Source organism: Rutilus rutilus (assembly GCF_951802725.1).
Source record: "Rutilus rutilus genome assembly, chromosome: 12".
NCBI lineage: Eukaryota > Metazoa > Chordata > Actinopteri > Cypriniformes > Leuciscidae > Rutilus > Rutilus rutilus.
The window spans coordinates 22,521,558-22,536,400 of NC_140217.1; the positions used below are offsets into that span (position 1 = coordinate 22,521,558).

The window sequence follows — 14,843 nt, forward strand, 5'->3', positions numbered from 1 at the left end:
GATTCATAACATATACGGTGTTTTGCATGTAAGAGCTTCCACGATGAAAGCACGTTGCACTCCGGTGACAAGTAGCCTACCTTTCTACCTTACTAGTTCCTTTTTTTGCCTTGTTTGCCTTCGCTGACTGTATATGCAGGTACTGGGAATTTTGACTGCTCTTTCTCTGCCATTATTGTGATTCTTCCTAGCTTCCGTGCCTCTCTCCGTGCCTCTTCCCCTCCTCGAGTCAAACGGGCGCGCGCATGTGGGCAGCTCCTGTAGCGGCAGGGGTGGTAGCCATGGTAGCGAGGGAGAGTGACAGTCGCCCAGCCAATCATTTCATTCGTTCCGAATGGAAATAAGTAGCTGTGTTTATTGCGCCCTGAGAGGACTACAGACACTCGATTTTTATACTCTCTTTTTCAGAGTACTTACATTTTAATTATGTATTGGTATATAAAGAAAGTTTAAACAAATTTTGACTTTTTTTTTTTTAGAAAAAACCTGCCGACCCTGCCTTTAAGTCAGTTGTCACCACCTGGTAGTAGGGTTGAACGATTAATCGCACTTTACATGTAATCGCACTTAAATCGAGATGGCTTATCGCGATTTTAAAATCGCAAAGGCTGCGATTATTTTTTATGCGCAGCTTGTCATTGATGTATGGCTCTGTAAACGCTGCTCCATCTGAAAGCACTGTGAGTTTGAGTCACTTATAAAGTGCATTTGAAAAAACAACACGCGTCAAACATCTTTCCAAAACATGAGAAGCATTTATGAACCTCTTGTCCAACAACAGACAACATTTAATAACATGCATTACTCCAAACTCACTTCATAACGACAGTTGAGCATCCTTCTGTGAGATGATATGCCTTCTTACACAGAATAAGGCAGTCGTGTATTTATAAGTCATGTTTAATCAAAGCGTTTCAATCTTCTGTTTATTCAGCTACAGCGATAGGGATTTCCTGGAATGATGCGCATTATTGTACTTCTGCGGCGGGGCATATTTATCGTGTTTGCATGAGAGCGCCCTCTGGCGTTCAAATGGGGCAGTATTTACTACCAATCAGCCGCACTCCACTGACAAGCTGCGCATAAAATCGTTCAGCCCTACCTGGTAGCGTAACAATGCGTCAAACTACTTTCAAAAGGTGATTTACTCTATTTTGATCGCTCCCGTAGACGTGTTTATATCCAAACTATAAACTTTTCTCCCAGCACTTCTGTGATCATATGAATATATTTTTTACACAGAAATAACAAAACTGTGGTTGAAAGACTTTTTGTGAAGCTGTTTTATACCAATACTTTACATGATAACTGCTCTCTCTGGCTCATCGGCAGCACGGACACAGATTTTAATGTTCCGCTGTGATTTTGTCAAAGGTTTAATAGATCTTTTAATGATTAATCGTGCAGCTCTAGTACGTTATGTGCATGAGTTAGGATTAGGCTAGATGATGTAATTACAGCAGCTTAATCTTAATAGCTTATTGGATTATTAAAGATGTTGATTTATCTTATTTTTATCTTAGCTGTTTACAGTCGCAGTCGCATCTCCAAAAAATCCATTTTTAATTGATTATTAAATTGTTTAATAAGGTTTATACATGCTAGTTACCAAGAAAGAGTTCAAGATAAATCTTTTCATTACTACTGGAGCTGCTAGTGTGCTAAGATTATTATTATGTAAACAGTTACTGGAATGTGCATCTCGCACCATGCATTGTAGATACACAGAAGCATCATGCCCAATCATGAGCACCTTTTTTTTTTCTTTTTTTTTTATAATGATGTGTGATTCATCATACCTTTTATGATACATCACAAGAGCAGCATCTTTGAAATATGCATTCATTTTGAACTGTTTGGCTATATGTTGTGCATGCAAAATTAGGAAAAGCGAATGTAAACTGTATTTGCAGTTGCGCTTCAAACACATTGATCAATAATATGCTAACAAAAACTTCAGTGAAAGGTGCGCTGGTTTTTCTTTGTGTTGTGAGCTGGTGTGAGAGACTCATCAACAATAAACGCAAGCTCTTATCAGCCATATCCAACACAATTACATTAAATGTGATTAATAGTGGATCATTTCACATGCTTCTGTGTCAAAGTGTCTGTTATCAGATTTGTTAAACATGCGTTTTCTGTTCATGTGTGCCAAGTAGGAATGGGTAACGAGAACCGGTTCCATTTTAGAACCAGTTCCAAATTTGCAAGAACCGGCTATTCGATAAGACACAGACATTCCGATTCCGCTTATCAGCTCCTGGGAACATTTGAATGTGATTTAAACCATTCAATCACAAATGACTCACGCTCTGTTTTCTGTGCTCTTCACACATCCAAAACGTGCGCACAGAAAAAGTGATTCTAATGTGATTTTAAACAAGCGCGAGACCACTTGCGCACTGTTTTCTGTGTTGAGAGTCGTCTCGCGCTTGAATGGTTTAAAGTCACTTTTATCACTTTTTTATGCTTTATTGCATCAGATATATGTCTCACAGCTGATTGGTCCAGTTTTGGTTGGTGATCTCTAACCCAGAATAAATTCTGCCCCGGAGCAGGAAAGCAGTTTAGTGGAAATTAGCAATGAACACTGCTTAAAGCCAATCCGCTTTCTTAAGCCTGAAAAGTTTGCTCAAAGCCTCAAACTAAACTCAAACTTACCTGGGTAGGAACTAAAACCTGCTTAATGCAACAGGCCTTAAGAAACATTTAATGCATCAACATGTAATCAAGTTGTTATTGCAATCTGACTAAAAATGAAAGAAGTTAGCCTAATATTGTGGTTTGTATAAACATACAGTACAGTGATTTTCATGAAGCATTTGTAGACCTGACTAGGAAAAGTCACATTTGCCATGGGTTTCCCCACTACTAAGTGCCAGGATAGAGACACTTCCTGTCCTAATTCTACTCTAATCCCTCTATCACCCTCACCCTCTTGAAGATGGGCAGGTTGCTTTTACCAGACCAATAAAAACATACATTTAAACATTTAGAAAATGCATTTAAACACACCATACCATAAACGTACCGTACATTGATTTGAAAAACCTAAAAAGAGTCAACAAATGTTTTGGTTTGATCTGTTCAGTCACACCAAGAACAAAATCTATAAAGATAACTATAAACAAAGTTTTAAAAATCGTTCTAACTGGGAGTCCACTCAGTCCACACCAAAACTATAACAATAAGGATACAGAGGAACAATAGCCTACTGTTGGAATCACTTTCATAGATGAACAATAAAAGCAATTAAAATACTTCCTACTTTAAAAGCATGTGATGCAATTATGTTCATGGAACATAACTGAAGTGCACTTAGAATAAACAAGAGTCTACCGTTGGTGTAGACGGTATATAGATATCGTTTTGGCCTTAACCAAGAACAAGGAATACAGATGGTGAGACAGTAACAAATGCATGCATCTACAGAGAAACTAAAGACACGATTCTAAATGCAACAGAAGTCCCCTGAAGCAATGCCAGAAAAAAAAATACAGCTTTATAATCATGAGTCTGCATTCATCATTTCAAGTCCACAAGAAGTCACACTATAATATGTCACACCACAATGCCATGAGCCAAATACAACACTACCACTTACACACACACAGATGCAAAGACAGACACTCTTGCCATATTGCTTCTTTGAATTAATTTATGATTAACTTGGCAGGTCATATTATACTACTGTAGTATTATCTATAATAAAGTTCAAAGGGAAATAAAGACAGCCGCATAAATAAAGTGTTCTTTCAGTAAGCGGCTGATGGTATAAATAAGAAACAACATAAAAATTCAAAAGCAAGCTGTTTGTATAAGCAAAAAGGCAAATATAAAACCATCTATTTTGGTTAATCCCTTAAACCTCTGGCAAATCATTAACATTGGTCTTTGTTGTGATTTTGTTTTTTCAAGAGTATATTACAGTGTAGAGTAACATCCATGGATAACTGTTGTTTTGGAAACAAAGCCCTTGGTTGTACAACCACAGTAGAGCAAAAAAGTGCTTTTGTTGCACCAAGGTACAGTGACAGTATTCGACAGTAATAACATGGTACTTGAATGCATACCATTATACTGATGATAACAATATTTATATAACATGTTATTTACATGTACCTCAACAAGGTTCAATTACTGCTATGGTATTACCACAGCCCAAAAACATGGTATTGCCAAGGTAGGTACCATGTTAGCTACATGGGTTCTTAATAGGGCTGTGAAAAGATTAATCGAAGAAAATATATACAGTATATTTCTTAAATATATACATGCATGTGTGTGTATTTACATATACAAATTTAATTATACACAGTACACACACATTATTTAAACACAAACTTTTATTTTGGATGCGATTAATCGCGATTAATCTTTTCACAGCCCTATTTCTTAAAGACAATGCCAAACTAGTTTTGAAATCTGCCCTTGCCCCACATGAGATTTAATAGCATTTTGATTTATTTGAACTTTAGAAGAAAACAATCGTGATAGAGTTGGTAAGTTTGATTAATTTCCATGCATTGGTTCAGTCTATCGGTTTAAATCAACTGACTCATTTTTCATTTAAAATTCTCACATGGAATTTCTAAGATTTAGTACAAAAAAAACTAATAACTACTGTTTATTACTATGGATTGCTATATTAGTACATACAAGCAAAAGAAAATGATTAAATATGGTTCCTCCTTTTTAATATTCTACTACTTGCATTAGACATTTTTAGTCTATTTGGAACTTATGGGTCCTCAGATTGAATGACTAAAAGGAATCTCCCCCTTTAAGCCATTTTGGTGCAAATAAATAAATAAAAACATGGGGATTTACATTTAATATTGTTAAATGGCTGGAAAATATCAAGATAGATCAATCAGCCCTAGTAATATGACCAAAAAAAACTTTTGGTAAGTTTTTGTCAGTGATTAAAAACAAATATACAGTATACAAAAGCTAAAGAGACATGGATGGAGATGGAGTAAAGTCAGCCATACCTACAACCTCCTCTGGGTCCTTCACCACTATGTGTGCGTTCAGTTCCTGAAGCTCCTGATGCAGTTCCTCCACCTTCTTGTTGGACTTTTTAAGCATGTTGTCCACATAAGCCAGACTCTTCTTATCTGTGGTCACCTTCCTCAGGTTCTCGGCTCCTTCTTTGATCTTCAGCTCTTTGCGGATCTCTCGTTTTATCTGATCCTTGATCTCATCCAACTTTTGTTGGACCATAGTGTCTGAGAGGTCCAGATTATGGCCGAGACCCAGACGTTCCGAAACCATCTGACCCCGAGTGTCACCCTGAGGAGCAGGAGAGAGAAAGAGATAGCAGAAATGTTTACAATTATCTGAAGCGTTCATAGACATGGAATGCATCCTGGAATGTAGCATCGTTCTCAAGATGCAACGTAATGGCAAGTTCTCAAAATAATAAGTGGTTTGCATTCTCTGAGTAATATCCTTCTATACTGCAGAAAGATGGGAAATCACTTTAACATACACGGTGGTGTGTAATGATCCGGTTCAGGTTGTTATGCAATGGAATAAAGCACTAGCTAATCAGCTTGAGGAGGCCCAGAGAGCTCCCAAGAACAATGAAACACCTTCAGACAAGCACAAGGTTCAATGGCAAATAAGAGTGTACATGATTGAGATAAAAAAAAAAAATCTAGTTTAAAATACATGTCCCAAGTTTTATAGAATTCTAGTTTGGAGTTAGAGAAGGAGTTGGTTTTATTTGATTTTGAAAACAATTTTATAAAAAAATTTTTTTTTACAAAATGTTTACATTCAATAACTCTAAAAATGTCATGTGTTATAAACATTAAGGCAAAAATAAATTACACCTTAAATACAAGGGAGCATACACAATTTAACTATTTCTCAAAAATGTTGTATGTTACGCATAGCCTATAATGATATTAGGGCTGCAACAACTAGGCTAATCAATCAATCAAATAAATCAACAATGAATTTGATTAATCGAGTTGTTGCGTCTACTCTGCAAGCCTTGCAGTCACGTCGCTTTAAGGTAGTGATTAACACATTTCTAGTATGGACAATATGCATACAGAAAATAGTGGAGGTCACATAGTGAGCTGCTGCAGGAAAGGAGCACGACCCAAGTTATCTAAAACATGGGAATGCTTTAGCCTATATTTATAAGTGCTTCAAACAAAAGCATAAGTGTTTAAAGGGGTCATATAATGGTACATGCACTTTTACAAGTTGATTGTACTGAAATGTGTGTTGGCAGTGCCTGTACACAACCATCATAAAATTATAAAAATCCATCCAGTGTTTTTTTTTTTTAATCTTCTTATGTTTTCCCCCCATCTCAAATCAAGCCGTTCGATTTTGTGACGTCACAAAATCGACGCCCCTCCCACGATTGTTGATTGACAGCAGCGTTTCAACACAGACCCGCCCTCGCTCGTGATCGAGCTGTCAATCATAGTCCGCACGGACCGGCGCGGTCATTGTTGATACGCTGGAGCACTGTCTATGAGCAGAATGGCTTCTAAGCGATTGTGGTGTTCTGTTCTTGGGTGTAATAAGGAACACAGCAGTCATTTTGATGTTCCTAAATCCAAACCGCTGAAGACGCAGTGGCTGAGTGTGTTTTCGAATGGAATATTCCCCACGATCAACGTCAATGCTTTCATGTTTGCGCAAATCATTTCACACACCAGACTGCTTTACAAACGAGGCTCAGTATGTTATAAAGCTGGTTTTGCTAAGAAGCTGCTCCTGAAAAAAGGATCGGTACCAACTATTCGTGTTCCTGCTGCACCTCCAGAATAACTGAAGTGAGTAACGTTTTATTAACCTTTATATTAATATTTATATTAATCTTTGCAAATCGCTTGCTGCACGCTTCACAATGAATGCGGCCGTTTACACTCAGGGTACATTACGGCATGTTTTCTATGTACGACGTTCTAAATATAATTCATAATCCCACGTTTATAATGAACAACGCGTTATGGTTATTGTGTTACAATCGGTGTATGCCCAGAACAGAGGGGCGGGGTGAGCAAAGCTCATTATTATTTAAAGACACATGCACTTAAACGGCGTGCTGAAAACAGAGCTGTTTTTGACCAGGTAAAATGAGTGTTTTCTTACAATACTAATGAGAATTTTTAATTAAAGTATACTACAGACTTTTAATTTAGACCCTAAAGAATCATATTAGCTTGTACAAAAATGGCATTATATGACCCCTTTAATACAGCGTCCCCTTTTGGGCTTTGAGAGATGTATGTGCCGTTTAATGCTTCTGAGATGAGTTTTCCTCAGCGCATAACTAACATTTTACGGTTATATAATTATCTGTAAATGTTAGAACATTTCCATTTTGCATATTCTAACAAGCAAGTGTCCATTGAATTTCACAGACTTCAGTAAATGAGCATTTAAAATGGTAAGCAATCAGTTGTTTTTAGGTTTAGAATGTAATGTTTATATTTTAACAAATAAACCAAATAACGTTATTTTCTAGAGGTTTTGTAAGTTTTGTAGCCAATCACAATCATATCTGTTGAGCACGTGAACGTAAAGTCAGAGAAAGGTGCGAATCAGCAAGTTAGAAATTGCTTAACGCATCTGAAAACCAACAAGGTTTTGTTTTGTTCTATGCAAGCCGCATGCTCATGAATCCTTACATTATATCCAAAATTAAAGGGGACCTATTTTTTTTTTTTTTTTGCCCATTTTTACAAGATGTAAGATGGAATAAATATCTCAGGTGTCCCCAGAATGTGTCTGTGAAGTTTCAGCTCAAAATACCCTACAGATAATTTATTATACCATGTTGAAAATGCCAATTTATGGCTAAAAAAAAAAAAAAAAAACATGCTGTTTTTGTGTGTGTCTCTTTAAATGCAAATGAGCTGGTGCTCCCCACCCCATTTCCAGAATAGGGCAGAGCCTTTACATCTCAGCTTTGGATAACTATGGCAATAAGAAATCAGGAGAAACAATGACTGTCAACGAAATAGTGGTGTTCAGCACTATACGCATTGAACAGGAGTCAGAGTCTGATAAAGGAGAGACTCCGGCAGAAGCAACAACTTTGAGAATAAACCAGGAAGTTTCTGAATGTTTTTTGAATTATTTATTTAGTTGAGTTTTTTCAGCTGGTTTCCAGCGATGGATGTACAGTTGCAATGTTCGCTATGCGCTATAACGAAACACACACACACAAACATGTTGCGAAACAACCGTTTTTTGGGATCGACAGCTTATAAATGTATTTCTGGGTTATTTAGCTTGTTTGCTGTACACCTTGTCACATAGCAGCTTTTAGACATTGTTTTGTTTTTTTGTTATAAATCATAAATGACAAGGAGGCAGCCTCTCGCAATGCAAAGTCAATGGAGACGGTTGGATCACAAAGGTGTTTTTCATTGCATTTTAAAAAATCTTTCCTTTTTATTTATTAAATTTGCTTTGGGGGTTGGGTCATATTTTTTAAAAGGTTTAAAGGGGTGCACGACAAAAAAAAGTTTGAGAACCACTGGCCTAAGCAATGTGACGTCACATAGAACAAGCCGTTTTCAAGCAATGAGACTGTTGAGGTTTTATGGGGATTTTTTTAAGAAAAAGGAGCGGGTGGATTTATCATCATTATAGGGAGGCTACGTACACAATGAATTTTGCTTAATAGGTCTCATTTATGACTGCTTTTTTGATTATATAATAGGTTTTTGCAAGAGTGACATACTTAAGAGATTGACATACTTAAAGGGACAGTTCACCCAAAAATGAAAATGCTGTCATCATTTACTCACCCTCATGTTGTTCCAAACCTGTATGACTTTCTTCTGCTGAACACAAAAGAAGATATTTTGAAAAAAGTCGGTAACCAAACGACTGATGGACCCCATTGACTTCCATAGTAGGAAAAAAAAAATACTATGGAAGTCAATGGGGACCAGCAACTGTTTAATTACCAACCTTCTTTAAAATATCTTCTTTTGTGTTCAGCAGAAGAAAGTCATACAGGTTTGGAACAACATGAGGGTGATTAAATGATGACAGCATTTTCATTTTTGGGTGAACTATCCCTTTAATGATTACAAATGGAGGGCTCTTGTCTGTTCACAATCTGACAAGTTTAGTTTCTGGATTGACAACCGTATTTAAAATGTGCGTTTGAATCGGAAACTGGAAATGCTTAATTCAACAGTTTTTGCTCTGGTACCTAAATTGGTACAGAGAACCAAAATTTGACTGTTTTTGGTACCGGCGCCTACTGAAATCTTGGTACCGTGAAAGTTTATAATGCTTTATAAGCCATTTACAGTCTTTAGCGCGGTTTGTCTGCATCCATCCAACACAACTAGACTACAGTCTTTAGCGCGGTTTGTCTGCATCCATCCAACACAACTAGACATCAAACTGCTTTTGCAAGGTCAATATCAAAACAAGTTCAACTGAGAATAATTTTCCACCATAGGTCGGTTCACAGCCTTCTCACAACAGCATGGCCTGCCCTGTATTCTCAAAGTTCACACAAACATGCCTGCGCGGTGAATAAGAAGACCCCTCCTGAGAAAGATTTATAGAGACACAGCAAACATGGGGTTTGGCATTCAAAGCGTGTGTTATCAGCAGGGTGGGGTCAGCGCACACAGATCACTGACCGAGGAGCCCAACTGCTTCAAATCAACTAGATGTGGCCACACAGAGCGAAAAACAAGTGGTGTGATTTAAACTAGAGGCTTTCTGAAAAAAAGGGAAGTATAAACGTCTGGAAGGTCACCACAAGCTTTTAAGTGCAACAGTCTATAAATCGTAAAGCTATAGACCATATCTGGAAGAAATAAATGTCAGTATCAGTACTGGGTAGAAGAAAAAAAAATATTCTTCGAGGGCTGCAACTAATTTTGATAATGATCAAAATGTCTCTGATTAATCAAAAAAATATATATACACACATACATACACACGTGTGTGTGTGTGTGTGTGTGTGTGTGTGTATTATTTTTTTTGAATAATCGAAGACAATTAACATTGATCACAGTGCTGGGCGGTATACGGGTTCATACGGAATACGGGTGTTTATTTTTGTTATGATATGAATTTTTAATATACCGCAATACCGGTGTATGTCGCTTTAACAACGATCGGAACGCAACGCTACACTGTTTGAGAGGGGTCTCTTTTCACTGTTGCACGGTGGTGAGGGCACAGCTGTATGTTACTAAGCGTGACGGTGAAGATGGATGGGTAAAACTTAGTGCTGGACGGTACCAAAAATCCATATCACGGTATTTTTCAAAATGATACCGGTTTCACGGTATACTGTATGACGGTATTATTATTTTTTCAAGCATGACTGGGTGTTTGACCACATTTTCTACTGATTGAGAGAGGAAATACTGCAGTAGATTGACCTATTTTACTGTCATGAATGAATATTGTAGAACAAATCCACACTAATATTAATACAGGTTTGCAAGGCTGTTTACAAAGACGTACCAGCAGGATGCGCTTTAGGAGCGGCAGAAAGAGTGGTTTCCCCGGTAACGGCTGTACACAAACCAGCGCAGCGCTCATAAATGTTGCTTTATCAGGAAAGATAAAGAAAGATTCAATTGAAATAACATCGAAACTTTTCTAAAGACAGTCAGTTCACTTCAGATACATTCATATAAAAACACCCGCTTCGACTTTGAAATATGCAGTGCTCATGTTTATTCAACGATGTCAATGCCAACCACAAATAGATTTTCCAAAAGGCTGTGTTGATATTGTGAACCAATGTATGGGAAACACTGTAATATAATTTGACAGCTATCAATTATGAACCTATCCATCTTCACCGTCACACTTTTATTTCTCTCTCACCGTCATGCTTAGTAACACTAAGGGCTGTGCCCTCCTCACCACAGAGCAACAGTGAAAAGCAACCCCTCTCACACGCCGTTCCAAACTTTGTTAAAGCGACAAACACCAGTATTTTCAAAATTCATATAACAAAAATAAACAGCGTTATTCGGTATGAACCGGTATACCGCCCAGCACTAGTTAGAACTATAATTGATAGCTGTCAAATTATATTACAGTGTTTCCCTAGCCTGGGTTTCCCCATGCTGCCTTGAGCGCAGCGCGATTTTATTCTCGGACCAGATTTTCGCCTCAGCTAGGAAACCAATCACAGAACGGGGAGGGAGCAGCAAGACGATGACAACATCTATGCGACACACCGAAGCAGTTTGTTTATATCTATGGATCCAACATGACAGACGTAAAAATATATGCATATTTTTAGGAACACATCTACAAAAATATGCCTGTATTTCAAGTTGATAAAATAATTTAAAATCCACATCAGTTTATTTGTGCCCACGCGCCACGCCCTCCCAGGATCTATAACGTTACCTAGGCTACTTTCACTTTTAAAAATTCATCATAACCGCGCGCGCGATCTGCTTGCAGTCGTCAAGATGGATGCTGAGGAGTTGAAGAAAAGAATAGCTAGTTGAGATTGTAAAGTTGTCGACAATACGTCATCAAAAATCAAGTCCAGTGTGTGGGAGAAATTTGGAGTTATCTGAAGAAAATATTGTGAAAGGCTTTGCTGCAAACATTTTCATGTTGGATAGCCGCAAATGTGGAACTTCATCGCCGAGGAAGCACGCAGATAACTGTGGTAACAAAGCAGTTCTATCGAACGGTATTTTTCATATTTAACACTGTTAAAGGGATAGTTCACCCAAAAATGAAAATTCTATCATTGTTTACTCACCCTCAAGTTGTTCCAAACCTGTATGAGTTTCTTTGTTCTGCTGAACAAAAAGGAAGATATTTGGAAGAATGTTTGTAACCAAACAGATTTCAGTCCCCATTGACTACCATAGTATATTTTTTTCCTACTATGGAAGTCAATGGGGACCGAGATCTGTTGATTACAAACATTCTTCCAAATATCTTCCTTTGTGTTCAGCAGAACAAAGAAACTCATACAGGTTTGGAACAACTTGAGGGTGAGTAAATGATGACAGAATTGTCATTTTTGGGTGAACTATCCCTTTAAGTATGTGTGGTGTGCAGGGCGTGTTTGAACCCAAAATGGTCAGATGTAGGCTAGACGAAATTGCGTGGCATATAGTGTTGTAGCCGCGTCTGTTCGATTGGTAAAATGTTATAAGGCTACTCAGTTTTGTGGTAACGTTAGCCATGTTCTTCATGTACCGGCCTTTTGACAGCTTCGACTGAAGTTGTCCTTGTGTTAATTGTCGTGTAATAACTTCTGTATGACCTGGCAATAAACATTTTTGTAAGTGTGTCTATAATGTGATAGTCTAAACTGATTTTATTTCGGGTGCAGGTCAAGTGTCGGTTCTATTTTAAGCGGGTCGGTTGCAGATTTTAATTAGTGCTGCTGTCGGAAAACGGGTCGGGTGCGGTTTTAAGCACTGCGAGTGCAGATTTACAAAATCGGACCCGTGCAGGACTCTGGTGTACACATAAATCTCTGACCCATCGTTGTCTTCTTCGTTGAATATCTGTCGCTCTACATACGTCATCTGGTATAATTGAAACGATTGGCTATGAGCTACGTACAGGCGCATTTGATAGACATTTGTAGTGCCCAATAAACAGCTCTGGGCATTCGTAAACCACGCCTCAAATACGAGAAAATGAACATGTGGTTCCCAGACCACGTCTCAAAGAGAAAGAGGTCTGACGTTAGCCAGGCTAGTGTTTCCCATACGTTGGTTCACAATATCAACACTGCCCACCAAAAAAATATATTTTCCAAAAGGCTTTGACAAAAACATGAGCACTGCGCATTTCAAAGTTAAAAAAATGCAGCGCGGGTGTTTTTATATGAATGTATCTTTGAAGGGAACTGACTCTCTTTAGAAGTTTCAATGTTATTTTCATTTAAAATCTTAATTTATCTTTCCTGATAAAGCAGCGTTTATGAACACTGCGTTTGTTTGTGTACAGCCATTGCCGGGGAAACGTCTCCGGTTACTATCGTAACCTCGGTTCCCTGAGAGGCGGGAACGAGACATTACGTCACTGACGTATATGGGAACTCCTTCCTTCTCCATTTTCACTGAAATCTTATAGGCTAACTCCAACTGGAGACAGCTGGCCAATTGACGCGAACATGCGCTGAGCGGTCCGCGGGCAGTATAAATAGCATGGGCGCGACAATACGTCAGAATCAAGACTGAACGCTAGCACAGCTGATCAAACGGCGAGCACGGCGGCTGACGTAATGTCTCGTTCCCGCCTCTCAGGGAACCGAGGTTACGATAGTAACCGGAGACGTTCCCTTTCAAGGCGGTCACTTCGACATTACGTCACTGACGTATATGGGAACTGTATAGAATCCCGCCGTGAGCGCAGTGAAGATAAGCCCTGAACGGGGTCAAGCTACACTCCCACGAGACAACAGTTCTAAGCCAGCAGCGCCGCTAGGAGCACTCGAACTGATAGGCAAAACTAGACCAAGAAACGTCTGCTCCGACCTTACCAAGTTGCATATCCAATGCAATGAAGCGAAGGCTGCACTGGACAGGGCAGCACAATACCATAAGCACTCAAGCACGAGTTAACACAGTGTCGACGGCAATAGCGGTGACAGCTGCATAACCTTATAGCCATACACAGAGTTAACAGACATTGAAAACTACTGCGTAATGCGGAACAGCTATGTAACAGTCATAACACAGAGTTAGCAGTAATGGTACAGATGGTGGACAACCAAAATGCCTATTACCGCCGCGCCAGCTGCCGCGGCGAAATCACCGCGGCGAAAATAAACCAGCCGCATTTCAAAGTCGTTCCCGAAATGACCGCCAGGTGGCGCAAAGGGACATTGTGCAAAACAGCAGCAATTGCCGCATTTTAAAATGTAAGTGGGTTACGGTAAATATAAAACCCTAAGCCTAATAGGCATATTTTTCATATATATAAATAGGCCTATTAGGCTACAACAGAATAGAACCAAAGATAGAATAAATTTTAGAACTGAAAAAATAGAATCAAAAGTTAAAAATAGAAGCGATATTAGGAGCAATGACGCAGAATATTTTTTACTATTCTATTGAGGAATTAGATAAATGAAGAGCTCTCGTGAGCGATACAATTACATAGTAATTTATAGTGATTTCAAAAGCAGTCCTTAAAAAAAAAAATACATGGAGTGTGGCATAATTTTTGAGAGATTACTCGGAACGCGTTTTAGTTAAGATCCTGGTTTCAATGCCCTTAATCTATATAGGCTAGGCTACTGCTTTAAAAAAATGTCACAACGCGTTTTGAGATTGTTTTGAATTAAACATTGAAGTTTAAAATGTAGTGTTTTGGCACACCAGGCCGAGTGGCGTTACGCATTGTTCAAAAATCAGGTTTTATTCTGGCATGTTGAATTGGCGTTAGATTTTTTTATTTAGATTTATTAGATTTAGATTTTAGATTTCGTTAGATTTATTTTTCTCATAACAGCTAAAATAACTAATATATGCCTTGTCTTAATATGACCTACTTAATATAGGCAATAGGCATATAATAGCCTATATAATAAATTAGCAAAACTTGGCCACTAAATATTTAATTTTCAATTATTTTAATTATCACAATTAAAGTTTTAATTTTATTAAATTGAACAAGCGCAACAATCAGCATTTAATCAAATATTCTAAAAGATGTATTATTAATAATAATGTTATTTCGTTTTTTCGACATGTGTGCGTACAACAAGCAAGATGTGTATTTGTAAATCCGGTGATGCGTGCATTGATTTTTATCAATAAACTAGTGTTTTCTGACAGTGTCGACTGCAAAGATGAAGTTGACGATCGCCATATTTGTAGTGAACG

At 38.1% G+C, this 14,843-nt stretch overlaps 1 protein-coding gene across 2 annotated transcripts in view; it reads right to left on the reverse strand.

Moving 5' to 3' along the window:
- The window catches only part of pkn2b (protein kinase N2b), a 62,813-nt gene that overhangs the window by 31,800 nt on the left and 16,170 nt on the right, over positions 1-14,843 (reverse strand). For both annotated transcript variants that reach the window (XM_084425596.1, XM_084425597.1), the window contains exon 2: positions 4,995-5,295. In XM_084425596.1, the coding sequence (XP_084281722.1) occupies positions 4,995-5,295 (301 nt within the window). The remainder of the gene's footprint in view (positions 1-4,994; positions 5,296-14,843) is intronic.